A 27,884-nucleotide genomic window follows, 5' to 3' on the forward strand; every position below is an offset into this window, starting at 1 on the left:
AGGAACCTCCATATTTTTTCAATAGTAGCTCTACCAATTTACATTCCCAACAGGGCACAAGGGTTCCCTTTATCTCCAAATCCTCTCCAGCACTTACCTCTTTTTTTTAAAATAAATTTTACTTTATTTATTTTTATAAATTTTATTTATTTTTTTATAAATTTTATTTAGTTTATTTTTTATAAATTTTATTTATTTTTTAATAAATTTTATTTTTATTTTATTTATTTATTTATTTATTTTTTTTGGTTGCATTGGGTCTTTGTTGCTACATGCGGGCTTTCTCTAGTTGCAGCGAGCAGGGGCTACTCTTCATTGTGGTGTGCAGGCTTCTCATTGTTGTGGAGCATGGGCTCTAGGTGCGTGGGCTTCAGTAGTTGTGGCACTCAGGCTCCGTAGTTGTGGCTCGCAGGCTCTAGAGCGCAGGCTCATTAGCTGTGGGGCACAGGCTTCGTTGCTCCACAGCACGTGGGATCCTCCCAGACCAGGGCTCAAACCCGTGTCCCCTGCATTGGCAGGGAGACTGTTAACCACCGTACCACCAGGGAAGTCCCTTTTTTCTTTTTGATAAGAGCCATTCTACCAGGTGTGAGGTGATATCTCATTGTGGTTTTGATTTGCATTTCCCTGATGATTAAGGATGTTGAACACATTTTTATATTCCTGTTGGCCATTTGTGTATCTTCTTTGGAAAAATGTCTATTCAGTTCCTCTGCCCAATTTTTAATCTGTGTTTTTGCTATTGAGTTGTGTGACTTTCTGATATATTTTGGATATTAAGCCCACATCAGATATATGATTTGCAAATATTTCTCCCATTTTCTAGGTTGATTTTACATTTTTTGATGGTTTCCCTTGCTGTGAAAATCTCTGCTTTTTAGTTTGCGGTCCCACTTGTTTCTTTTTGCTTTTGTTGTTTTTGCTTTTGGTGTCATATCCAAAAAATATTGTCAAGACTGATGTCAAGGAGCTTATCTCTTATGTTTTCTTCCAGGAGTTTAATGGTTTCAGGTTTTACTTTCAAGGCTTTAATCCAATTTGAGATGATTTTTCTTAAATCATACCCCAGATAACTAGTGAGGTTGAGCATCTTTTCATGTGCTTCTTGACCATTTGTATAACTTTTTCGAAAAATGTCTATGCAAGTCCTTTGCCCATTTTTTAATTGGATTATTTTATTGTGGTTGCCTTTGAATTGTAGTCATGCTTTATATAGTCTGGGTATTAACCTCTTATCATGAAGCTTTCCCTTTATGTTTTCTTCTAAGAGTTTAATAGTTTTAGCTCTTACATTTAGGTTTTTGATACATTTTCACTTAATGTTTTGCATAGTGTAAGGTAAGGGTCCAACCTTATTCTTTTGCATGTGGATATCCAGTTTTCACAGCACAGTTACTGAAAAGACTGTCCTTTCCCCACTGAATGATCTTAGTATCCTTGATGATAATTATCTGACCATATATGTGACAGTATTTTTCGGGGTCTCTATTCTGTTTCATTGCTCTATACATCCATATATATGCCAGTATCACACGTTTTTGATTACTATAAATTTGCAATCAAAAGGTGTGAGCCAGCTTAATCATCAATGAGTCCAGAGTCAAAAGAAAATCTGTTTTGGATTTTATGCTCCATTGGATCACTCAAGGCACTCTCTTCTTAGCTTTACACTTCCTTTCCCATTTTAATAAAATAAGAATTTGGCTCTAGCACTGGTGTTTTTAGAATAAGCCCCTTCCTGGGCTTCCCTGGTGGCGCAGTGGTTGAGAGTCTGCCTGCCGATGCAGGGGACACGGGTTCGTGCCCCGGTCCGGGAAGATCCCACATGCCGCGGAGCGGCTGGGCCTGTGAGCCATGGCCGCTGAGCCTGCGCGTCCGGAGCCTGTGCTCCGCAACGGGAGAGGCCACAACAGTGAGAGGCCCGCGTACCACAAAAAAAAAAAAAAAAAAAAAATAGAATAAGCCCCTTCCTGACTGCATGAATGTTTCCTCAGCAGGAATCATAGGGGCTAGAATGAGGAAAAGCTTGGCCTGACAGGAGCCAATCATGAAGGAAGAGGGCATCATCTGTGAGAAATGAAACACCCCTCAACCCAGAGGACCTATGTCAGCTGAGGCAAACTGGGGACACTAAATATATGGCATCAGGGATTCCCACCCAAAGGACACATCCTGAATCTCTTCTGGAAACTATACTCAAGATGCCAGTTAGACTTGCATTGTGCATGAGATAAGCATTCCCAAAGGGCTTTGCTGGAAGTTTGTTTGTAGGGGTCAGGGGGCTGAGATATTTTGAGGACTGTGGCTCTGAAGGTAACATGGGAATATCTTCTCCAAGGGCCAATTAGCCATGGAGAGAAACAATTCCTAGAGTCCCTGGCTTGTTTTTCATCCTGGAACCCAGATCACTCTTGCCCCTTTCCCTCCAACCCTTTGGAGAAGACAATCTGAGAAAGATATAGTCTCTATTGCCCACGGGAGCCTGTGGAGGTTTCCCTCTGTGCCATATCATAGGAAAAAAGTCAAGGAATGGAGGCAGGCGATTACCACTAGTACTTCCCACCCTCGCTGTTGGTCATACTCCAATTTTATAGACTACATTCATAGAACATGTCCAAAGACTTCAGATACAGAAGTAAGAAAAGAAAGTGATGTATCTATACATCTCCTCCTTATTTACTCCCATCTCAAGTCTTATGCCCTGCTCTCTTCTCCATTAAAGGATCTATTGAGCTCTTCTTTGCTCTCTATCTCAACTCAGATACTAAAATGTCTTATTTCACTGAGTTTATCTTGTTGTTTATTCTTTGAGTAGATTCAGTGTATCATCACTTTCCTCAAAACTTCTGTCTAGGGCTTCCCTGGTGGCGCAGTGGTTGAGAGTCCGCCTCCGATGCAGGGGACATGGGTTCATGCCCTGGTCCGGGAAGATCCCACATGCCGCGGAGCGGCTAGGCCCGTGAACCATGGCCGCTGAGCCTGCGCGTCCGGAGCCTGTGCTCCGCAATCGGAGAGGCCACAACAGTGAGGGCCCCACGTACAACAAACAAAACAAAACAAAATTTCTAATGATTTACTTGGTGCTCTCAGTCTTGCCAGAATATGATATCCCTCTAGTTAAAGCAGTTATGGCATTTATATAATGCATTAATTTATTTGACCAATATTTGATGATCATCTGTTAAGTTCCAAGCACTGCATTGTGTACAGTGACAAGCAAGCATGGTCCCTTCCCCCAGGGGGACCTAGAGATGGAACAGATAAATAAACAAATATACTATATTGGGTTAATAATTTGTATTAAGCAATACTCTTCAAATGCCAATGACATTAAAACAAAACTTATGCTATCTTAAGGGAAGGGTGTGGAATCACAGCAATGGCTAGGGTAGAACTAATCTCAGAACCAGCTAGAGCCAGTTACTTGAATCATGTCAATGCCTTCTTTTTCCATCTCTCATCTTGGCTTGGGTCTCTGTTTTGATCTCATTCTCTCAGGCATTTTTAGATGCAGGGTACCCATACAGCTGGAAGCTCTGATGCCATACTTTTGGCTTGAAATCTAATACTCCTCCACCCCCAGTTGCGAAAACTCCAGGGAAGAAATCTGTTCAACAGTTTAGCCCTGTGGCCACACCTTGGAGCAATCACTGTGTGCCAAAGCCTGCAGTGAAAGGACAGACTTCCCTAGGACACGTGCCCATCTCTTGCAGGGGTTGGAGAGGGAGGGTGGTGATAGAATAAGAAAAACATGGATTTGGGGGACCTTCCCTGGTGGTCCAGTGGATAAGACTCCACGCTCCCAATGCAGGGAGCCCGGGTTCGAGCCCTCGTCGGGGAACTAGATCCCACATGCGTGCCGTAACTAAATCCACATGCCACAACTAAGACCCGGTGCAGCCAAAATAAATAAATACTTTTAGAAAAAGGAAAAACATGGATTTGGAATGGATTTGGAATGGCGTAATATTAGAAAGAAAGTGTGGTTGTGAAGGGGTGACTTTAGCAGAAATAGGGAAGGAGTGCATGACAGACAAAACAATGCATGTCCACTGCTAAACTATGATGAAGAATTATTTACTATGCTAGAGTAAAACAGGGAGGTCACTGCAGTAAACCAGGTCATAAGGGAAAGCCTCTTTTAAAAAACGGCAACTAAGCTAAGATCTCTAAATTGAGGTAAGGGTTATCCAGGAAATTGAAAGTGAAAAGAAGTCCAGAGACGTCAAAGACGTGCAAAATCCTTAAGCTGAGAAAATTCTTGATGTAATTAAGCAGCTGAAAGGAAGCTAGTATGACAGTAGGTGCAATGAAGAGCAAAGTAGGAGAAGCCATGATGGATATAAGCATGAGGCAGGCGAGGGGGAGAGAGAGAGGGAGAAAGGAAGGGAAGAAGGAAGGAAGATGGAATAAAGAAAGAAAGGAGGGGGATGGAGGAGGAAGGAAGAGAAGAAAGAGAAAGAAGGGAGGGAGGGAAGGGAAGGTTAGGGTTAGGAAGGGAAAGGAGGAAAGCAAGGTCTAGTAAATTTTATTCAAAGTAGAATGTGAGTTCTTAGAAAGTTTTAAAGTAAGGAAGCATCGGGCCTCCCTGCTGGCGCAGTGGTTGAGAGTCCGCCTGCCGATGCAGGGGACACAGGTTCGTGCCCCGGTCCAGGAAGATCCCACATGCCGCGGAGCGGTTGGGCCCGTGAGCCATGGTCGCTGAGCCTCCGCGTCCGGAGCCTGTGCTCCGCAACGGGAGAGGCCACAACAGTGAGGGGCCCGCGTACCGCAAAAAAAAAAAGTGGATCCATTTAGAGAGAAACACACTCCACAGACAGAGTGTGGGCCATCTCAGAAGTCAAGAGCGGCACCAGGGTATGGGGTTGTCAGTTTTTATAGGGGTGGGTAATTTCATAGGCTAATGAGTGGGAGGGGCATCCCAGCTATTTTGGGGAAGGGGTGGGGATTTCCAGGAATTGGGCCAGCGCCCAGTTACTCATGGTCAGCCTTGGAACTGTCATGGCACCTGTGGGTGTGTCATTTAGCATGCTGATGTGCTACCATGAGGCTCAAAGTCTAGCGGAAGTCGACTCATCTGCCATCTTGGACCTATTTGGTTCTAATCAGTTTATGTCATGTCCTCAGGTTATGTCATTCTTTTAAAGGTCGTGCCCTGCCCCCTTCCCTCCTGTTTCAGTTGCAGCACGTAGGATCTAGTTCCCTGACCAGGGATCAAACCCAGGCCCCCTGCATTGGGAGCAGAGTCTTAGTCACTGGACCACCAGGGAAGTCCCAATCCAGGGGAAAAGACTTTAGCAGAAACTTATCCAGGGCCACACAGTGTGGGTGGCTTACAGCACCCATGCATGTACGGTGCAAGCTAGATTGAAATCTGAGGTGGCCAAGATCACCTCAAGAAAGTGCAGGCTAAACAGTGGTTGCCAAACTATCTTCTGGGGGGTCTTCAGTGCTGCTCCCAGAGCTAAAGTTCCTGCGGTAGAGGGCTGTGTTCAGTAGCCTATGATAAACCATAATGGAAAAGAATATTTAAAAAAGAGAGAGAATGTATATATATATATATACACACACACATACATTATATATATGTATATACACACACATATATGTGTATGTATGTGTACATAAATACATGAATCACTTTGCTGTACAGCAGTAAATTGTAAATCATTGTAAATTGTAAATCATTGTAAAACATTGTAAATCAACTATACTTCAATAAAAAATAAAGTTTCTGCGGTGAAATGAACTTAAGAAATGGTGAATAAATACCCCTCCGAAAGAGTCATATAACACACTAACAGAGTAAAGGCTCAGAGAAACTAAGTAAAATAGGAAACTGACTGGGACACATTTATTCTCAATCCTGTTTGTACATCAGAAGCATCAGAAGAGTTTATTTTTAACCAATACAACAACTGGGTCCCATTCCATACCTGAAGAGATGAGAGACAGTCCAATATCAAGACCCAAAATAGAGGCAAAAAATTGTTAATCAGATGGGTAGAAGAGAAAAAATTTTTTCTCAGTAAAAGATGCAAGTTCTTTGCAATAATAAGTAGTGATGGAAACCAGAATGTGTCACCCCAAAATATGCCTCTTTGACATAAAAATCATTTTGAGCTGAAGGCAATTAAGAGGCAGCAAACCCAGAAACCCTAAAGGCAGGATATAAATTCTTCTTTTACCGGAGACAGACGCAGCCCAGAGGCAGTGCCAGAAGAATCTGCAAACACACACTGACCCGTTTGTTTCCACACATAGAGTTACCCTCGCACAGTCTGCCACCCTTGCAAGACTAAAACTGCTTACCTTTGTCCTATCATCTCTCCACAATTTTATTGTTCTTTGTCGAAGATACTATGAAAGCCAGAATTCTAAGCCAAGGCTTTGAGTTAGTATTCATTTTATGTTTCTCCTGCATGATGTGTTGCATGTGTTAAACTTTTTCTTGTTAATCTTTCTTTTCGTTAGAGTCCCAGCTGAAAACCTCAGATAAGCAGAGGCAAAGTTTTACCTCCGTTATAGTAGTATAAAGGGAGGCTTATAAAGGCCTTTTCTTTGAGAAAAGAGGAAAAGGTCTGGAATCACTGCCATCAGAAGATGTAAAAAGGAATTTAAGACCAAGCTTGTTTACCAAGCAGCCCAAAGAGCCTACTCGAAGTCAGAGAACAAGTCTTTGCAGCAGAACCAACCAACCTGGTTCAACAGCCCAGAAAGAAGAGTGGAGGAAAGGTACTAATGAGTTTCCCAAGGACTGGAAATTAACAATGTAGGTATTGTCGACAAAAAACTAATCGATCTAAGAAGGAAATGGAAAATTTTATTCGAGCCAAATTTGAGGATTATAATCCAGGAAGAGTATCTGAGAAAGCTCTGAGAACCGTTCCACCCATTAGAAGTCAAGGCACAGTTATACAAGTTTTTTGAGATGCGGGCTGTACATCAAATGACATATTAATGACAGTTTACATCGGATCTAAGCACCATGTGACCCCTTATCAAGAAGGAATGTTATCTTCGAGGGAGCTGTCCTGTTGATGCTGGGAGAATGCTGCTCTTTATGGTTGAGCAGGTATTTCTGCTGATGGGGGAGGTTTGGTCGATGCATAATGCAGACACACGATGCACAGTGCAGGGACACAGACCAATGGGCAGAGAAAATTTTTTTATGTTTAAATTTTTCTTGTCTTGCCATAAAATATGAATATTATTTCACAGTACTGAAGGAAGTCCTGATGGGCAAGTGTGTTAAATTCCTAAGTTCCACAAACTGGGTGGCTTAAAACAACAGAAATTTACTGTCTCACAGTTCTGGAGGCCAGAAGTCTGAAATGAGGGTGTTTGCAGGGCCATGATCCCTCAGAAGCTTCTAGGGGAGGATTCTTCTTTGCCTTTTCCAGCATCTAGCAGCCCCAGGCATTCATTGGCTTGTGACAGCATAACTCCAGCCTCTCCCATAGCCGTCTTCCCTCTGTGTCCTCACATGGCATTTCTGTGTATGTAAGTGTATGTGTGTGTGTACAAAATTCCCTCTAAGGATACTAGTGATATTGGATTAGGTCCCACCCTAATGGCCTCATGTTAATTTCCAGATAAGGTCACATTCACAGCTAGGACTTCAACATATCTTTTTCTCTGGAGGACAGAATTCATTCAACTCATAACAGCAAGGATCTTGGAGAGTTAAGGAGAACTCAGCAGAAATCACTGAATGAGGGCGATTGCTCCAGCTGCAAAGGAAGACAAGCCAGGATGGGCTGGGACACAGGAAGGGGAGGAGGGATTAGGGAGGGTACTGGAAGTTTTGTAAGAAGCTGCCAGAAAGCCTATTGCAAGTCTGGGAGGAGACACATTAAAATGTTAGTGGTGGTGGGATTATCAATAACTTTAATTTTCTTCACGCTTTTTATATGTTCCAAAGTTTCTATAATAAGTACGTGATTTTATAACCAGAGAGAAACATTCATTATTTTTCAAATAACTCTCCAGTAACAGTCACAAACCTCTGAGTGCATACAATCTAGCGCAGGAAGGTAAAGAGAGGAGGACACTCACACAGGGTAAAAACATGTAACAAAATAAACACCTGAAACAAAGGCGTTGGAGACCACAATCAGCATTCAGTAAGTGCTCATGTAGGTGAGCGTAAGGTGAACGTAGAGTAGCAAAGACCAGGACTTTCCTCTCAGATCTAGATTCAATCCCAACATGCCCATTTGACAGCTGGGCAGGACTGAGCAAATTAATCTCAAGGTTTGTTTTTTCTTTTGTAAAGACAGGATTTTAATTTCCATCTCATTTCCATCTCTGTTGCAAGAGTCACGTGGGAGCATTATGAGAAGAGGCTAGCACAGTGTAAATACTTAACAAGGGTTTCCCAACATTGTCAGGATGACGTTAATAACCTTGTGCACACAGTACACGACTCTGACGAATGGAGAGCATAATGAACCCTTGAGGGCAGAGACACGGTCAGGTGAAGAGTAACAACACGGGCAGAGCAGGGGAAGACTGCCTCAATTTTCCAATCCAAGAAGTGAGGAATATCAGTACTTACTGGAAAGAAGAGGAATTACATGACTAAACAGAAAGGGATTCTATAAAGCGGTCAAATTTCAGGAAGAAAAGTGAGACAGGCCTGTACTGTGAGATGTCCAAGCTATGCGCCTAGAGCACCGGTTAGGATATACTTCAGCCTGCAAGTGACCAGAAGGCAACTAGACTGCCTTATACAATAAAGAAGCAATAATCTCATATAACAAGAAATTCATGATTAGGGAAATTCCGACCATTTCATGATGCCAACAAAGACCACATTTCTCCTCCTTTTTCCACGGTTACTGTGCTCCTCTCAGTTCCAGTATACCTACTAACATCAGGAGAGGGGCTGTGTCTTCCCAAACATCTCTTTCTAAAAAGCTAAAAAACTTTCCTCAGAGGCACCTTGGAGAATTTCTCACCCCGCCTCACTGGCCAGAAGCCCCTCCTATGGGCCTGTGTCTCCCTGAGGCATGTGGAGGGCACATCCTGAGCAGTGCATTTAGGAAGAACCAGAGGAGAAGGAGAGAAAGTGGGCCAAGTGGCTACTGGAGAGATACCCAGCAGGGTCTCCCACATCTGTCTACGCACATGATGTCCAGGGGGGCTGAACAAAATGTGAAGTTGGAATCTGAATGGACAGAATTGAGGGACCACCCAGGATGGATTTATATATGAAGTCAAAGATGAGGGCCAAGGGATGTATGTCCCTGGGCTGGGGCACAAGGCAAAGATTCTTGGGCAGGAGAAGAACAGCCTCATTTCCCGCCAGTTGCTGGTGGGATGACTAGAGATGCTGATGGACTCAACCAAAAAAACGGCCGGAGACGTGAGATGGAAGGACAGGAAAAAGTGTACAGGTGTTCTCCATCCGCAGCACTGTAGAATGAGATTTCCCCAGCCCTGTGATCTAGGAAAACTCCCACCCGGTGAAGAGCTGGCTCTAGCTTGGTAGGCCTCACAGAGATGTCTGTCAGGGGCCAATAGCCAGCAGAACTCCAACAAAGAGCCCAGATTCCCATGCGGGGGGACATTGCTGAACCACCAGTAATCCCCATGATGTCCTCCCGACACAACCCCACAGCAACCTCCAGGCTACCTTGGTGCTCAACTTCCCAGTAATGTTTCCCTGAAGTGAAAACGTTTTTTCCCAAAACGCAGGGTAAGTGCTGAAATCTCTCCACAAAGTCTGTGGTCCTCTGAGGATTCCTCCATCCAGTAAAGTAGCTCCACGCAGTAGAAAACAGTGGCCAAGAACTGGCTGATTCTCCATTTTTCACGTATCTCCCTTCCTGGGAGAAGACAAGTTTGGGATAAGCAGTGTCCTCAGCTAGATTTACAGCCACTGCAGAGAAAATGAGAGCTGAGATCAGTAATGCAAGAGCTTACCACCAACCCTCCTCCAGAAACACCCGTCTGTTCCAGCTTCAGTGCCATTCTTCTCCTATCACATACTGTTAGGGATAAGACGACTCATTGTCCTTCAACTGACCGTCAGCTGGGACTAACAGGCCATAGTGTGTGTTAGTAACCTGAAATCTTCATTCCCCTTCTGCTTTCAAAGACTATGATCTAGAAAATGGGGAGCCCATTATTTCATGGCCCCAAGTCTTCACCAGCATAAAATTTGGAGAAACAGTAACAAATACTGCCTTGTTGAATCAGGACCAGAACCAAAGCTGTCGACTGGCTGGTTCTTTGTACAGGAACACACAGATATCATCATTAACAAGGTATCTCTTTACTGATTCCAGCTGTTCACTGGGCATCTCTGCAAGCCTCCAGCAGGTAACTCAAAACCGAATTCAGAGCATCCCAAGTCCCCTTCCACTCTTGAGACTAATCCTCCCTCACATGCAGACTTCTTGTTTTCTATGTTCTCTAAGGTCTAATAATATTAGCTCCACCCAAACACTCACACTTGGAAATCTTAAGGTTATTTGATTCTTCTTTCCCTCTGACCCTCGGTGGCTAATTAATCACCAAGTCCTATCAATTCTACCTCTGAAATATCACTCAGGTTCTTTTCTTCCTCTCCTTTCCCATCGCCATTGTCTTCACTCGGACCTTCTGCATCTTTCACTGTAACTGTGTCTACAACTTCCTCCCTGGCCTGTCTCCAACTTCTCTTCCCTCCCAGACTCTCCATGTCTCTTTAGTTTGCTGAGAGTTGTGTTTTCTTTTGTTTTTTTAATCAGAAATGAATGTTAGATTCTTTTTTTATTTAGCATCATCATTGGAGTATAATTGCTTTACAATGTTGTGTTAGTTGCTGCTGTATAACAAAGTGAATCAGCTATACATATACATATATCCCCATATCCCCTCCCTCTTGCGTCTCCCTCCCACCCCTCTAGGTGGTCACAAAGCACTGAGCTGATCTCCCTGTGCTATGCGGCTGCTTCCCACTAGCTATCTATTTTACGTTTGGTAGAGTATATATGTCCATGCCACTCCCTCACTTCATCCCAGCTTACCCTTCCCCCTCCCCGTGTCCTCAAGTCCTGAATGTTAGATTTTGACAAGGACTTTTTCTGCAACTACTAGGTGATCAAATAGTTTTCCTTTTTTTAATTTGCTAACGTCGTGAATTATATTGACTTTCAAATGTTAAACCAAACCTGCTTTTCTACAATAAACCCCATTTGGTTGTGATGTATTATACATTGTTGAATTCAATTTGCTAAAATTTTCTTTAGAATTTTTCTATGTTCATGAGGGACACTGATCTATTGTTCTCTTCTCTTATAATGTCTTTGTCTGATTTTACTATCATGGTAATGCAGGCCTCATAGAACAAACTGGGAATAGTCTCTTCAATTTTTTGTTAAGAGTTTACGTAGAATAAATATTTTTTAAATGTTTGGTGAAATCACCAGTGAAGCCATTTGGAAAGGTTTCTAACACGAATTTCTTTAATAGAAATAAGGTTATTCCAGTTATCTATATTTTCTCGAGTCAGCTTTAGTCATTTGAGTCTTTTAAGGACTTTGTCCATTTCATCTATGTTGTCTGACATATCAGCATAAAGTTGTAATATTCCCTTATTATCCTTTTAATATCTACGGAATTTGTAGTGATGATGCCTCTCTCATTCTTTTTTTTTTTTTTTTTTTTTTCTCTCTCATTCTTAATACTAGTGATGTAGCTGGTCATTCTGCTTAAAGTATCTCAATAAAATTGATATTCTCAAAGAAAGAGCTTTTGGTTCCACTAACATTTCTTTTGTTTTCTGTATTCTATTCCAATGATTTATGCTCTGATTTTTATTATTTCCATTCTTCCGTTTTGGGGGGCTTTATTTGCTCTTCTTTTTCTAGTGTCTTAAGGTAGATACAGATGTCACTGATTTAAGAACTTTCTTCTTTTATAAGATAGGTGATTAGTGCTATACATTTCCCTGTGTCGCTTTAGCTGTATCCCACAAATTCTGAAATGTTGTGTTTTCCTTTTCATTCAGTTCAAAGTATCAACACTCTCTACTTCCCTTTTGATTTCACCTTTAATTCACGGGTTATTGAGAAGTGTGTCATTTAGTTTCCTAACATTTGGGGAACTTCCAAGGATTTTTTTTTTTTAACTGATTTCGAACTCAAATGCATTGGGGTCAGAGAACACACTTTGTATGGCTTGAATCCTTTTGAATACTGAGATATGTCTCATGGCCCACCCTGTTCTACCTTAGAAAATGTTCCATGTACAGTCAAAAAGAATATGTACTCTGTTTTTGTTTGGGGCAGTATTCTGTAAATAACAGGGTGGTCAAGTTGGTTGACACTGCTATTCAAATTCATAGTGTTATTCAGTCTACTATATCCTTACTGATTTTCTGCCTACTTGTTCTAAAAATTATTTTTAAAAGGTACTGAAAATTCCAGCTATAATTGTGGATTTGCCTGTTTCTCCTGGCAGCTCTATTTATTTTTGCTTAATATATTTTGAAGCTCTGTTATTAGGTGTATAAATGTTTAGAACTGTTATGTCCTCCTGATAAAACGACTCCTTAATCATTAGCACTTGACTTTATCTCTGGTAATAGTCCTTGCTCTGAAATCTTCTTGATATTAATATAACCATTCCAGATTTCCTTTGACTAACGTTAGCATGGTATAGCTTTTTCCATTGTTTTACTTTTAACATATATGGGTCTTTATATTTAATGTGCGTTCCTTGCAGCATATAGTTGAGTCTTGCGTTTTTTTATCCAATCCAACCAGTCTCTCCCTTCTGATTAGGACCATTTATACTTAATATGATTATTAATATGATTAGGTTTGTGTCTATCATCTTGTTATGTTTTCTATTTGTCCTATTCTTTTTTCCTCTTTTTTTGCCTTCTTTCTGATTAACCAAGTATTCTTATGATTCCACTTCATCTCCTTTGTTGACTTATTAGTTACAACTCTTTTATCTTAGTGATTGCCATAAGGTTTATAATATATACCTTTAACTTAACAGCCTACCTTCAAGACATATTATACCACTTCACATATAAGAATTGTATAATACGGACTTACCTGGTGGTCCAGTGGTTAAGAATCCACCTTCCAATGCAGGGAACATGGGTTCGATCCCTGGTCGGGGAACTAAGATCCCACATGCCACAGGGCAACTAAGCCCGTGCACTGCAACTACTGAGCCCACGTGCTCTAGAGCCCACGCACCACAACTAGAGAGAAGCCCGCTCGCCTCAATGAAGCGCCTGCACACCGCACTAAGACCCGACACAGCCAAATAAACAAATACTTTAAAACAAAGAACTATGTAATGGTATACTTCTATTTCTCCCCTCCCAACGTTCATGCTACTATTGTTGTGCATTTTACTTGTAAATACGTTATAAACTCTATAATATGTTCTTTTCTGTCTGTTTAAACAGTCAATTACTGTATTTGTCAGGGTTCTCCAGAGAAATAGAACCAATAAGATGTACGTGTATAGAGAAAGAGATTATAAGGAATTGTTTCATGTGATTATGGTGACTGGCAAGTCCAAATCCACTGTGTGTGACAGAAGGCTTACAACCCAGGGAAAAGTGATGTTCCAGTTCAAAGGCCACAAGGCAGGAAGAACCAAAGCCGCAGATGGAGTCCTAAGGCAGTCTGCTGTAGAATTCCCTCTTGTTCAGGGTGAAAAGTCAGCCTTTTGTTCTATTCAGGACTGCAACTGATTAGATTAGGCCCACCAGCATTATGGAGAGCAATCTGCTTTACTCAAGTTTCCTGGGGTTTTTTTTTTTTGCAGTACGCGGGCCTCTCACTGTTGTGGCCTCTCCCGTTGCGGAGGACAGGCTCCGGACGCGCAGGCTCAGCGGCCATGGCTCACGGGCCCAGCCGCTCCACGGCATGTGGGATCCTCCCAGACCGGGGCACGAACCCGTGTCCCCTGCATCAGCAGGAGGACTCTCAACCACTGTGCCACCGGGGAAGCCCAAGTTTCCTGATTTAAATATTAATCTCATCCCAAAACACTCTTACTGTCACAACAACACCTGAAATAATGTTTGACCAAATATCTGGGCACCTTGTGCCCCAGTCAAATTAACACATAAATTAGCCATCCCTATTACCTTTTAATGAGATTTAAGTAATGACAGAAGTACATATTTCTTTATGTCATTACCATTTCAGAAAATGTTTTACTCCTTTGTGTAGATCTGACTTCCATCTGGTATCATTTTCCTTCTGCTTAAAGGACTTCCTCTAACATTTCTTGCAGTGTTGGTCTGATAAACTCTTTCTGGTTTTGGATATCAGCAAACATCTTTGTTTCACTTTGTTTTTGAAGGGTATTTTTGCCAGGAATAAAAGTCTGGGTTAACAGTTATTTTCTTTCATTCCTTTAAAGATTTTGTTCACTTGCATTGCTTTCAATGAGTAATGTGATGTCATCTTTATCTTTGTTCCACTGTAACATGTCCTTTTCAACTTGCTGCATTTAAAATTTTCTCTTTATCACTGGTTTTGGTGTAGTTTTCATCATGCTTAGGATTTGCTGAGTTTCTTGGATCTGTGTACTTATAGTTTCCATCAACTTTGGGAAGTTGTCGGTCATTATTTCTTCAAATGTTTTTTCTGTCTAATCCCCATCCCACTCCTCTCCCTGAGGGGTACCAGTGACCAGACACAAGGCTGCATGAAAATGACCCACAGCTCACTGATGCTATTTTCATTTTTTAAGTTTTTTTCTCTGTGTTTCATTCTGCATAGTTTCCACTGCTCTATCTTTTCAAGCTCACTAAGCTTTTCTTCTGCAATGACCCATTAACCCCAACCAGCTTGTTCTTCATCTCAGTTACAGTAGTTTTCATCTCTAGAAGTTTGTCTGAGATTTTTTTATATCTTCCATGTCCCCATATGCCTCTTTACAAAATAGCTACAATAACTGTATTAATGTTCTTCTATGCTTATTCTAGCGTCAAGGTAAATCCTGGATCAGTTTCAATTGATTATTCTCCTCATCATGGGTCATGTTTTCCTATCTTTTTGCCTGCCTAGTAAACTTTGATTGGATGCCAGGCATTGTGGTCTTACATTGTTGGGTACTCATTTTTTAAATTCCTATCCATCTTGTTGAGCTTTGTTCTGGGATGCAGTTACTTGGAAATAATTTCATCCTTTTGGGTCTTATTTCATGATTTGTAAAGTGGGTCCAAAGCAGTGCTCAGTGTAGGGTTAATTATTCCCCACTAATGAGGCAAGATTTTCCTGAGTACTCTACCCAGTACCCCACAAATTAAGAGTTTTCCAGAGGCTGGTAGGAACAGGCATTGTTCCTGGCCCTGTGTGAGCACCAGGAACTGTTTCTTCTACTCATTTTGGAAATTTCCTTCCTCAAACTCGGTTAGTTCTTCACAAGCATGTACTGATCAGCATTCTGCTGAATGTTCACGGCGTGTCTCTGTAGATCACCTGGGTTCTCTCTCTGTCCAGCTCTCTCCTCTCCAGTACTCTGTCCAGTGCTCTGTAAACGCTCAGTGCTTTGTTCTCCCTGGACTCTCAGCTCCACTCCTCAACTCAGGAAGCCCACCTGGCTCCACCTCTGTTACCCTCTCTGAGGTGGGCTGGAAACTCTCTCAAGGCTGTAGGCTGGGGCCATCATAGAGCGCACCTCATTTGTTTCACATTTCCCATGGATCACTGGCCTTCACTGCCTGAGGTCCAGTGTTTTAAAAACTGCTGCTTTATGTATTGTCTGTTTTGGGTTTGCTTTGGTTTTTTTTTGGTCAACTAAGTTTCAGGAGTAAATCCAGGCCCTGTTGCTGCATTTTAGCTGGAAGTAGACATCCACAACATGATGCTTACTCAGGTACATGCGCATGGGAATTGAGTGCATACCTTTACATCACGTACATGCCTTGGTACTTCCCTGGAGATCTAATAAGTTTATCTTCAGTCTTTCCTACACTCATCTTCTCAAGCTCAGTTCCTGCCTTTCCCCATACGCACCTTATGGTTGAGTCACATCAGATACCCTCTCCTCCATTTTCTCCACACCTTAGCTCATGCTGCCGCCTCTGCCTGGAACAGGATTCCCTCATTTTCCACTTGGCAAACTGATACTCATCCTTCAAATTCCCAAACAACTGTCATCACCTCTGCTGTGAAAACTTTCCCACTTCACCCCCAACAGAGGTCTTCCTCTGTAGTTTTGCAGTATTTTATTCATACCACTGATAAACACTGGATCCCACTGTATTACAGTAAAGTGATACGTATCTGTCTCTCCAATTTGTAAGCAAATAGGTCTTTTTCTTTTTGTATCACAAGTACCTTATAACACACAGTATGTGTTAAATGGATGTTTCTTGAATGAAGCATATATCCATTTATTCCTAAGTACTTATTACCATTTTCCTGGCCCTCCTGTCAGCTGCATGCTCTGTTTTCTCTTTCCTTTCCAGACTTCTCTCGTTCATTCTCTGAGCTCCAACTCCCAGAAATTCTGCTCACCTTGAAATCGCTTCAGCATTTCCTTCATCATTGGTAGCCGGCACACAGTCTTCACCTTTAGAACTTCAAAGGAATAGTTCACATCCTGGTTCTCACACCTAAGAGAAGTGCAGAAGGCTGCTCTGCTTAGGAGACAACTAGGACACCCAAGACCCCCAACTCCCAACTGAAGGTTCAAATCCCAAAGCTCAGACTACTTCTCTCCCACTCCTCCTGGCAAAAGTGAACAGTGGAACTCCTCCCCGACAACCGCCTCACGTCAACGTCCACACTGATCTATGGAGCCCAGGCCTCATTTCCCCTCTGCTTGGCCTGTATCTTTACCATTCTCCTCAAGCCCCCATAAGAAGGCAAGATTTTGTACCTGGTCAACACATCTTTTGGATTCTGTGAAGAGAAGAAAGAAATAAGTTACGTACCTTCCCCTAGAGATCTGTTACTCAACTTTGTGAGCAGGTATTTTTCTGTCAGTTGCTTTTATTAACGTCACATATGCTCTCATGCTGTCAAACCCAATGCATTAACACAATGTAGTCTTTGTTTCATGTGACCCCTCTGAACTATTTCACAATGTTGACCAATCCTTTCCTTGAAGCCCTCCTCTTTCTCCTTTGGCACTATGACATTAGCTCTCTCCTGGCTTTTTGCTTACTTCTCCGTCTACACTCTTTCAATCACAGACAAATGTTAGTGAGGATGTGGTGGGAATATAAAATGGGAAAAGGCAGTTTCTTTAAAAGTTGAATATAAATATAGCATACAGCCTAGCACAGAGAGAAATGAAAACATATGTCCACACAAAGAATGACAGACAAATGTTAAAGCAGCATCCTTCCTAATAACCAAAAGGTGGTAACAACCCAAATGTCCATCAACTGGTGAACAGATATAAAAATGTGGCATATTCTACAATGGAATACTATTCTGGAATTTAAAAAAGGGATGCAAATACAATACTAATATATGCTACAACATGAATGAACCTCAGAATCATTACACTAAATGAAAGAATCCATATACAAAAGAAATGTGTTATTTCAAAGATTCTGCTATAGTATATCTTTAGATATGAAATTGGAACTTCACTGCTCAGTCAAATTGTAAAAGTTCTAGACAGTTCTTGGAATCTAAGTATCTCATATTACCTGAGCTCATCAGGCCTAAATTTCACATTAATTTCCTTTGAAAGATGAATTTTTGACTCTTTAATTGTATAATAAAAATAATAACACAACAGCAACACAGAGAAAACACTTTAGTCTTCTACTAAACCCACTCACCAGGAAGGACATTCAGTTCTAAAGGCAAGAGGGAGTTCAGTTACGGATGTTAAATAACAACTCTGTAAAGACAAAGACTACGCCCTTCCCTGCCGGTCTCACCTGGAGCAGCTCCAGGGTGGAGCTCTGGCTCTTCTCCCCCACCTCGAAGATGAGCTTCTTCATGGAAGTGATCATTTGATTGAGCCTTAATGTGTTCTCATTCTGTTTCTTCTTTGTCTCTTCTTCTTCTTGGCTCAGTCTCTTAAGAAACAATTGCTCTTCTTCAGCCAGGAAGACGTGCAGCTTTGCAAACTCCGCACTGACTCTCGTTCGCTTATTCTTCATCTTCTCCTATAGCCACAGGGGACTAGCTCAGTCCTTGTTCTGCCTGGTCCTTCCTCCTAAATTCCTTGCACATGACTCCCTAACAACCCATGATCCTTCCATCCAAATCACCTCCTCCAGAAAAGTTCCTGCCCAGCCCCTACAAATTTCCCCTACTCCTTTCTTTACACCTACTTGATATCTTTGTACTAGTCTATATAGTATTAGTTCATTCTTTGTAACATCTGAGTCTCTGCTATGATAGCAATGCCTTGTTTGTACACTTTTTAAACTAAAATGCACTTGCACATCTATTATTTAATTTAGCCCTCAGATCACCTACCATTTAGTTAAATCTTAGATGTGCACATGTGCGCCCACATCATGCCTCCCAACTAGACTAGCATCTCTGGAAGCAAAGTCCATTTGCTTTCCACAGTGCCACAGACCCAAATCAACTCCAATGTAGGAAGCCAACCTAGGGAGAAAGCAGGAAAGAAAGGAACACTACCCTTGAGATATGAGGATGAAGTGTGTAGAACTCATGTTGCCCAAAGACACAGGTCAGTAGAGGTAGATTCTTCCTGTTCTATCACCTTATGTGAAAGGGGCCTAACAACTGGTGAGATCCACAAGCTCTTCCCAGCGAATGCCCTTGAGCGGCCTCAGACTGAAAGGACTCAAGGGCAAGAAATACCCAACCAACTTCTGCTCTTACCTTCCACTCTGCAGCATTCTTCACTTCCATGTCCTGTAAATGCATGGCTTTATTCATCTTGGCTGTCAGACTATGTTGAGTCTTCAGAAGTTTTTCCTGTCAGCAGAAACATGCATAAGTAAGAAATCATCTCTCCCAGCATCTTCCTTGTTCAAGAGCTAAAAGTCACCTAATTCAAACAGGGGATGAGATTGAGAAAATGCTGAAGATGACTACAGGCTAATGCATAAGAATTATTCTGGGGCTTCCCTGGTGGCGCTGTTGTTGAGAGTCCGCCTGCCGATGCAGGGGACACGGGTTCGTGCCCCGGTCCGGGAAGATCCGACATGCCGCGGAGCGGCTGGGCCCGTAAGCCATGGCCGCTGAGCCTGCGCGTCCAGAGCCTGTGCTCCACAACGGGAGAGGCCACAACAGTGAGAGGCCCGCATACCGCAAAAAAAAAAAAAAAAAAAAGAATTATTCTGTTCTAAAATCATCATAATACAATATAGAGTATGCCTATTAAATAGACAAAAATTTAAAATTGTTAGAAGATTAATAAATGCCTAGTCCTGGCAAGGGAAAAGGCCTCTGGCACCATAATAGTAGGAGAGTAAAGGTCCCATCTTTTTGAAGAGCAACTGGAAGGATTTAACGAAATTTAAAATATGCATAATCCTATTTCTAATAATATCCAACAAAAAAACACTAGCAAAAATAATATGTATAGGAATGTTAACTGCAGCATTATTCACTACCCATCAATGTGAAATCATTAAATTATGGTATATTGATACTCTACATCAATTTCAGGTAGCTCTCTATATAATTCCGTTTTGAAAAGAACAAATATACATGTGTCTGTGCAAGTGTGTGCGTTTGTATCTGAACAGAGGGAAAATCCGGAAGGGTATATACCTAAGTAGTATTAACACTGCTTATCTCTGGGGAATAGGAATGGCTTGAAAGTTGGAGGGGGAGGACTAGAAATTTTATAAATCTGTTTTGTTTGAATTTCTACAAGAGGCACATATTCTTTTTATAATTAGAAAAAAACAAATAAGCTATTAAAAAAATTGAGTCGATCAGAAGGAACACAGTGGGCTGCAGAGGGGAAGCACCTAACAGCAGAATCTCAGGGATGACCTTAGAGACAGAGGCAGACAGGTTAGAGACACGCACAAATCACTGTCAAATCTGATGTACGTGTGAAGGCTGTCATGAGATAAATAGCTCCTTTGAATGTGACGAAGATTTTTCTTTAAGCTTTCAAATATATTTGAAATAGAACTTTTCAGTTTTTAAAAGCCCTTAACAATTTCCAGTATGTATGAATTTTCCTGTTTCATTACCTAAGCTTTTTTGTATCTTGCCACAGTTGGGCTCTTATAGTGGTCCCCTGAGTAAACTTGGTAACGTTCTGGGAGTAGAAAACTTCTTCCTTGCAATAACAGAGACTGCCACGAAGTGGCAGGACGGCAACACAAGCATTTCAAAGCTGGGTAGACGTACCAAAGTTTAAAAATCACTCTCTTCATTTAACATCAGACAATTGTGTGTATATAAAACTATAATAAAAGAGCAGACATTTGTACCATGAAGACATTTGCTGACTTGTGATCATGTAGTTCAAACGACATGAAACTTCAAATCAGGTCTGAGTTTCAGTCTAGACCTTCACAAACTAGCCATGGATCTGTGGTCAAGTCAACCTCACAATTTTCTGGGCCACAGCTGCCTTACCTAGAAGATGAAGACAACTAGACTAGATGGTCTTTCTTAAACACCATCCCAGCACTTAGGTTCTGTGAATTTCAGTCACTGTAACCTCTGTATCCAATCCAAGCAGGGAGGTCTACCTCCAAAATACATATCAAATCTGCCTATCTGCCGTCCCCAGTCACCTCCTAGTTCAAGCCACCTCCTGTCTACACAACTACAATAACCTCATGACTGGGCTCCCTACTTCCAATCTTGTCCTTCTCTTATCCAGCGTCCACAGAGAAGCCAGCATAATCTTCTAAAGACCAGTCAGATCATGTCAGTCCCCTGCTTAAGATTCTCCATTGGTTTCCCGCATCACTAAGAAAATTCAAACACCTTGCGGTCCAACATAACCCCCCTCTTGTCTGCATCTCCCAGCTCGTGCTGCTTTCCCCCTTGCTCGTGATGCTCCAGGTGTACAGGTCTTTCAGTTCCATTGACAGGTCCTGCTCTTCCCAGCCTCACGGTCTTTGAATTTGCTATCCGCTGCCTGGGATGTTCTTCCCACAGTTCCTCAGATGGCTGATTCCTCATCCATCAAGTCTCAACTGAAATGTCATCTCCTCAGAGGCTACCGTGTTCCCTTATTAAAGCCCGTCTCGCTTCTCTGGCACAGCACTATCTTTCTTTCACAGCACATATCATTATCTGCGGTCATTTACTTGTCCGTGGTGTGCCTCTCACCCCCCACCCCAGCCAGACTGTAAGCCCCATGGTCTTTTCACCACTGTCTGCCCAGTGCTGAGTCTGGTACTGTAGTACAGCAAGTGACACAAAACAGGTGGTTCAAGAAATACTGAGTATCTGTTAAATGAGTTAATAGCAATGAAGGGATTAGCTCCCAGAGTCACAGACTAAACATTGGCTTGAGGGAAAGAAGAGCTGTGCCTGGAAGCCTCTTCCAGGCAGAGTTTGCTCCCTGAAGCTTAGGACGCTATTCTCTTTCTCTGTTCTCTTTTTCTCTCCGACCACCAATGACTCCATTAAAGACAACTTCTGCTCTGAAAGATTTTTTTGAGATTCCCTCTGTGAAGATACTAAGACGTAGGTCCATGGTCCTCTATCCTATCTTTACACTAGAATCACCTAGTGAATTTTTAAACAATGCTGATGCCAAGGGCCCCACCAACTGAATCAAACACTCACAGGGGTTGGGGGTAGTATTGCTTAAAAGTGCTTCCAGGTGTATCCTGAGCCACTGGTGGGGCCCAAGAGGGTGAGCAGAGTGGACTAGGAATTCATCAAAGCAGGTTTCCCGGATGCAGTACTCAGGGGCTCAGATCCTCAGAGAAAGCATCTAGCACACCGTCTGCAGGGCTCAGGTGTGGGCATAGGATGGGGGGATATTTTCCATGGATTTAGGGAACTCCAAACTTTTAAGTCACAGTGCAGCCACCTGAGTATGTGCTTGCAATAGGATGGTGGAAACAGAATTGCTCCACCCAAGAGCAACTTAATGTTTTTCTAGCTAGCTTGGGGTGGTGTGGAGATGGATAAACTGAGCAGCGATGAAGCAGAGGAGGGTGCAGAAAAAGACAGACAACGGGCAATTGTGCCTAATGACCTGACTCCGGAACACCTGGCCAGTCAACCTCATGACATTCAACCCTCCCCAGCGTTACTCTCACCCACTCCCTACCTGTTGGCCCGTTTTTGTTTAATCCTGAAATCCCACCTCTTCCGATTAGTCTTCAGTTAGATTAGCTGTAGCAGAGTGACAAGTGACATGGGCTATAGGAATTAGAGGAACTCAGTCCAAGCTTAGCCACTTCCTAGCTTCTGTGACCTTGGGTAAGTGGTCTCACATCTCTGGGCCTCAGCTGCCTCATCTACAAAATGGGGAAAACAGAATCCATCCAACAGGGCTGCTATGGAAATTTAAAAATTACTATACGAAAAATGCTTAGAACTGTCAGTGATGCATAAGTAATCAACACCTGATAGCTACCATTAATATTATGATTACTGCCAGAGGTTGAAGCTTTAAGGGTTATTTTCCCCTTTCATACCTAACCACTTACACTTGCCTCAGCCCTCCCCCATAAATTTTTTTGGGGGGGTCTTTTGGGTTTTTTTTTTCGGCCGTGCAGTGTAGCATGAGGGATCTTAGTTCCCAGACCAGAGATCGAACCCACGCCCCCTTCAGTGGAAGCACGGAGTCTTAACCACTAGATCGCCAGGGAAGTCCCATATATTTTCTCTTCCATTTCTCTGATGGGTCCTTTCAATCTCTTTTGCTGGCTTAAGGAACTTTAAGCATTGGTGTTTCCCAAGCTTCTCTTCATGCCCCTCTTTTTTTTTTACCTTTTATGTGGTCCCTCCCGGAAAATCTAATCAGCTTACTTCTTCTAAGACTTCAAGGGGAGGCTGATGATTCTAATCTAAAATACTGTGTTTCTAGCTTCCTATGCCCCCTGCCTCTTGTCCCTCTTCCTTGGACTTCCTGTCACAGTTACTTTACTCTCAACATGTCCCAAATAAGCACCAGATATCCAGACTGCCGTCCTAGACTCCTCTCTCTCCCCGACCCATCAGTTCCCATTAGTCACAATGTCATTCAGCTCCAGCTCATCATAACTCCATGCCCTCCTCTTCTCCATCACCCCTGCCCTGCACTAATTCAGGCCCTTACTACCTCTTGCTTGAAGTAGTGCAACAGCAGCCCAATTGGTCTTCTCCATTCATCCCCGTGGATGCCACAATGAACTTTCTAAAACAAAAGAACTGATCATGTCATCTTCTGCCTTAAAATCCTTCAATGATCCCCATTCCCTGGAAGAGAAAGCTCAGTCTTCTCAGTATGGTCAACAAGATCCCCCACAACATGAACCCTGCCTCTGTCTTCAGCCTCAACTCCCACCATCCTCCCTGCCATGCGCTACCCTCCTGAAGCACAGAGCGACCTCTGGTCTTCTTATTTATCACATGCTATTCCATGTTGCCACACTACTGAATATGCTGTTCCCTTGGCCTGAACATCCTCTCCCCTACCTTGCTGTACTCATCCGTCAAGAGTGGACTCATGTTCCACTCCTCTGTGAAGGCGATCCTCACTCCTGTCTGATCACTCTAACCTCAGACCTTCTGTGTGTTGGTACAAACGTCAATAACTCTCACACACACTGAAATTACAGGACTACATGCTTATGCCCTATACAAGACAAGGCCCATGTCTTTCTCATCAATTTACGTCCAGATTCTAGAACAATGACTAGCATACAGGAAGCACCGATAAAGGTTACTGAATAAAAAAACAAATGTACGCTTCCTAGTCTAACTTTGCATCTGTTTCCTGTTTGTAATCAGCTGATAAAACTGTACAGCATTTCACAGTTTACAGTACACTTTAACTTGTATCATTAAATTCATGTTTTCAACAAGTACTTACTAGATACCAATTCAGATGGAGACCACCGGAGTGACACCGTCAGTAATGGAAGGGGGTGGGGCTACTCTGGAAAGGATGATCAAGGAAGGTCTTCAAGCTAAAGTCTAAAAGGATCTAAAGGATGGAAGGTATGAGTAGAGAGTGAACAGGCTTGAAACAAAAGCAAGAAGGCCAGTGTGGCTGGACCAGAATATGATAAACCGATTTATTTGACTGAAGCTTCTTAACCCATAAGATAAGGCAGAACAGATAATCTCCAAATTCAAACATTAAGTGATTTTCCCAATTGATGAAGGAAGCTAGTAAAATCCAGACTCATCCCTACAAGCCAGGTTTTCCCCAAATCATTAGTTGTCTATGACATCTGTAGGTATAAACCCGTACTGTCCAATACAGCATCCATTAGCCATGTGAGCTCCTGAAATGTGGATAGTCCGAACTGATGTGTGTAAATGTGACACAGATTTCAAAGACCTATCATGAAAAAAAAAAGGTAAAATATCTCATTGATAATTTTTTATATCAATCAATGTTGACTGAATGTTCATTGCAGCACTATTTACAACAGCCAGAGCATGGAAGCAACCTAAATGTCCATCAACAGAGGAACGGACAAAGATGTGGTACATACGTACAATGGACTATCACTCAGCCATAAAAAGGAACGAAATTGTGCCATTTGCAGAGGCATGGATGGACCTAGAGACTGACATACAGAGTGAAGTAAGTCAGAAAGAAAAAAATAAGTATCGTATATTATTGCATATATGTGGAATCTAGAAAAATAGTATAGATGAACTTATTTTCGAAGCAGAAATAGAGGCACAGACGTAGAGAACAAACGTATGGATACCAAGAGGGGAAGGGGGGTGGGATGAACTGAGAGATTGGAAATGACATATGTACACTACTATGTATAAAATAGATAACTAATGAGAACCTACTGTATAGCACAGGGAACTCTACTCGGTGCTCTGTGGTGACCTAAATGGGAAAGAAATCCAAAAAAGAGGGGACAGATGTATCCGTATAGCTGATTCACTTTGTTGTACAGCAAAACCTAACACAACATTGTAAAGCAACTATACTCCAAAATGTATATGTGAAATCACACTATCTGTGCCCATCCAAGTCAGAGAACAGCTGTAAGAAGAACCTGAGTTCTCCATTTTCTGATTATATTTTGTTTCATTTTCACAATAAAGAGGAAACAGAATGAGCTTTAAGAAAAAAAATCAATGTTGAATGATATTTTTGATAATTGGGTTAAATAATTAAAATTAACATCACCTGTTTCTTTTTACCACTAGAAAAAATTTTAATAACATATGTGGCTCGTATTTTTGTTTCTATTGGACAGCACTGGTGTATAACCTCTCAGGATAACCGTCTTAAACTAGAAGCTCCCGGAAGCCAGTCCCTTGAAAATTCTGCGGTGATGACTGAGCCTTGCACCGGCCCTCCCAATCCCAGTTTTAACTCCAGCTCTGAGATCCGTGAGTAGCTTAACTTTTCTGAGCCTGGTGGGGATAGGATGGGGGTTCATGCTTCCAACGTGAACAGTAAACGTTCCCAGGCAATACCGGCAGCCCCGTAAGGGCCGGCTCACCCGGTAGCTCGCGAAGGCCTCGTCGACGGGGGCCATGGTGTGGGCCTGGTGCTCCTGGGACTCCCTGCACACCAAGCACACGAGCCGCTGATCGTCCTCGCAGAAGAGCCGCAGCGGCTCCCAATGGCGGTCGCATAGGCCGTGGGGCGCGGGGCCCAGGCGCCGGCGCCGCATCCTCTCCGTCAGCCTGGCCAGGGCCCAGTTGGGCCGCATCGCAGCGGGCGCCGACGGTTGCCGGCACTCGGGGCAGGGAACCGGGCTGCCGCTCTGCGCCCAGCTGCGGCGCAGGCAGCCGCGGCAGAAGTTGTGGCCGCACTCGATGGACACCGGGTCCTCGAAATAGTCCAGGCAGATGGAGCAGATCAGCTCCTCCTGGAAGTCCTCGGCCTCCATGCTGCTCCTCGGCCCCAGAGCCGGAGTCGTGGTTGGATGAGAGGTCTGCAGGCTGCGGGTGGTGGCCTTTGGACCCGCGGCCACCGCCTCCAGCGGGAGGGAAAAGTGCAGCCTCTTCCGGGGTTCGGCACCCAGCGGGCCCGCGCAACCCCCGGGCGGCGGCCCTTTCCCACGCGTACTGAGGCCGCCAACCCCGCGAACCTCCGGGTTTCCTCGCGAGGGCTGCGCGCTAGGCGTGACGGGACTGCGGGCTGCAACTGGACGAACAGTAGAGATGCGGAAGTCCCCCAAGAAGCCTAGAGAGGCCTCGAGGAGTCCGTAGTTCGGGGGACGCGCCGGAATGCGACGACTGCGCAGCTGCAGCAGCTGCTGGTGAAGCAAAACGGTCGGGTGCTCATTAACTTCGTCTGGCCTTCAGGTTTGCGGGGTGAGGTCAATGTTCGCCGTCCGCTCCGGAAGATTTAGGCTCTGGAGTCCTAGGCGAGCTGCTGCCCAGAAGGGCGTTCCAGGCGGGCAGCAGCCTAGCGCCAGAAGGGCCAGAAGAACGAGGCGCATCTGTGCAGCCGGGCCTGGAGTGCGGTTAAGGAGGCGCCGTGCCCCATAGGCTGGCTCTTCTTGAAGCCTCTCCTTTTTCTTTCAGCCTCATTCTCCAGGAGAGGAAGCCGTTCTTGTCCTCCAACCCCAAGGTCTAGAAAGGCAGGATTTCTGACTCTCCACACGAAGCCTACCAACTCGAAGCCCACAAGCTCTCCTGGAGTTCGAGGATTCAGGCGAACTGGAGAGCCAGTTTTCTACGAGGCGACCAGGGAAGGGAGTGTTTAGCCCCACGACCTAGTGGGGAGCTGTCTGATCACTCTGCACTCTGATTTCCCTCTCTTTCTTCCCCAGCACAAGAGACACACCAGGCAGAGGAAGCCCATTCTTAGAGCAGGGGCCTCACTCACCCAGTGCAGATAGAGGGTCTAATAATTAAGTTAGGGGAAAGAATCTAGGGTTAGATGGTCTTCCCCAGGTTTGAGACTTCCCACCAGTATTTTAGGTGATTCAGTGCGGAGGAGGACTGTCGGCTAAAGGATGCTCTAAGCCAGCTCTGGGTGATCTGCTATGAGCGGCTGTCATCCTATATGCTGGGAAGGAGCAGATCCTGTATCTGCTGGTGCTGGAGCAGTTCCTGACCGTCCTACCTGAGAAGGTCAACACCAGGTTGTGAGAGCAGTACCTGGAGAGTGGAGCTGAAGCTGTAGTTGTTCTGAGGACATTGTGAAAAAACTTACAGCACCGGGAGAGTGGTGGGAAGGAAATCAGGTGTTTTAAGTTAAGATTCAGAAGCACAGATGCATTGCTTTTTGGTACCCAACTTGAAGACGGCAACCGTTTTGCTATCCCAAGGCACATCCATTGAGGTTTTCAACAAGCAGTGTGCTTGCCTGTTTCAGGGAATTATCTGTTCCTCGTCAATGGATTTTTGAGCTTGTGTTTCTGAGGTGCTTGGTTTTTTATTCTTCCCTCTAGTCCTTTTCTTATGAAAGAAATTTTTAATTCCTCCTGTGTCCCAAAATCAGATACCACCTCTCCTGTAATATGCTCTGTAAGTGGTCACTGAATGTATGATTAAATGATCTGGAAAGGGGGTTCCTGAGATCACTATTTTGGGGTTTTGGTGAAAGTTCCACAGAATGTCTTTAAATGTTTACAACAGATAGCTGCGTTTTCCTTGTAAATCGGAATACTATCTTGAGAAGGAATCTGAGGGTATTCCCTGGCAGTCCAGTGGTTAGGACTCTGTGCTACCACTGCAGGGGACCCGGGTTCGTTCCCTGGTCCCTGGTTGGGGGAACTAAGATCCCACGTCTCGCAAGCCACACGGTGCGGCCAAAAGAGAAAAAAAAAAAAAAGAGAGAGAGAGAAGGAATCTGAGTCTTAAATATGGACCAAGCAGAATGAGGTGCTCTTA

At 43.4% G+C, this 27,884-nt stretch overlaps 1 protein-coding gene and 1 long non-coding RNA gene across 6 annotated transcripts; one reads left to right on the forward strand and one right to left on the reverse strand.

The window, feature by feature from the left end:
* Positions 1-5,827: 5,827 nt before the first annotated feature.
* TRIM4 (tripartite motif containing 4) lies at positions 5,828-26,117 on the reverse strand. 5 transcript variants are annotated; one of them, XM_019930635.3, is made up of 7 exons: positions 25,538-26,110; positions 23,176-23,250; positions 18,798-18,893; positions 17,876-18,106; positions 16,858-16,880; positions 16,494-16,591; positions 5,828-9,886 (listed from the first exon to the last, which is right to left on the reverse strand). In XM_019930635.3, exons 1-7 carry the CDS (start codon positions 25,928-25,930, stop codon positions 9,300-9,302), a joined length of 1,503 nt encoding a protein of 500 aa, XP_019786194.2. In that variant the 5' UTR covers positions 25,931-26,110; the 3' UTR covers positions 5,828-9,299. The 5 variants fall into 5 exon arrangements, with proteins under 5 accessions (XP_019786194.2, XP_073648011.1, XP_019786193.2 ...); XM_073791910.1 differs by lacking the exon at positions 23,176-23,250 and having other exon boundaries at positions 25,439-26,111; XM_019930634.3 differs by lacking the exon at positions 23,176-23,250 and having other exon boundaries at positions 25,538-26,106.
* On the forward strand, positions 25,085-27,560 carry LOC109549219 (uncharacterized). Its single transcript, XR_002175443.3, has 2 exons — positions 25,085-25,424; positions 26,571-27,560. It is a non-coding gene; the product is annotated as an uncharacterized lncRNA (long non-coding RNA).
* Positions 27,561-27,884: the final 324 nt, after the last annotated feature.

Source organism: Tursiops truncatus, chromosome 15, assembly GCF_011762595.2.
Source record: "Tursiops truncatus isolate mTurTru1 chromosome 15, mTurTru1.mat.Y, whole genome shotgun sequence".
NCBI lineage: Eukaryota > Metazoa > Chordata > Mammalia > Artiodactyla > Delphinidae > Tursiops > Tursiops truncatus.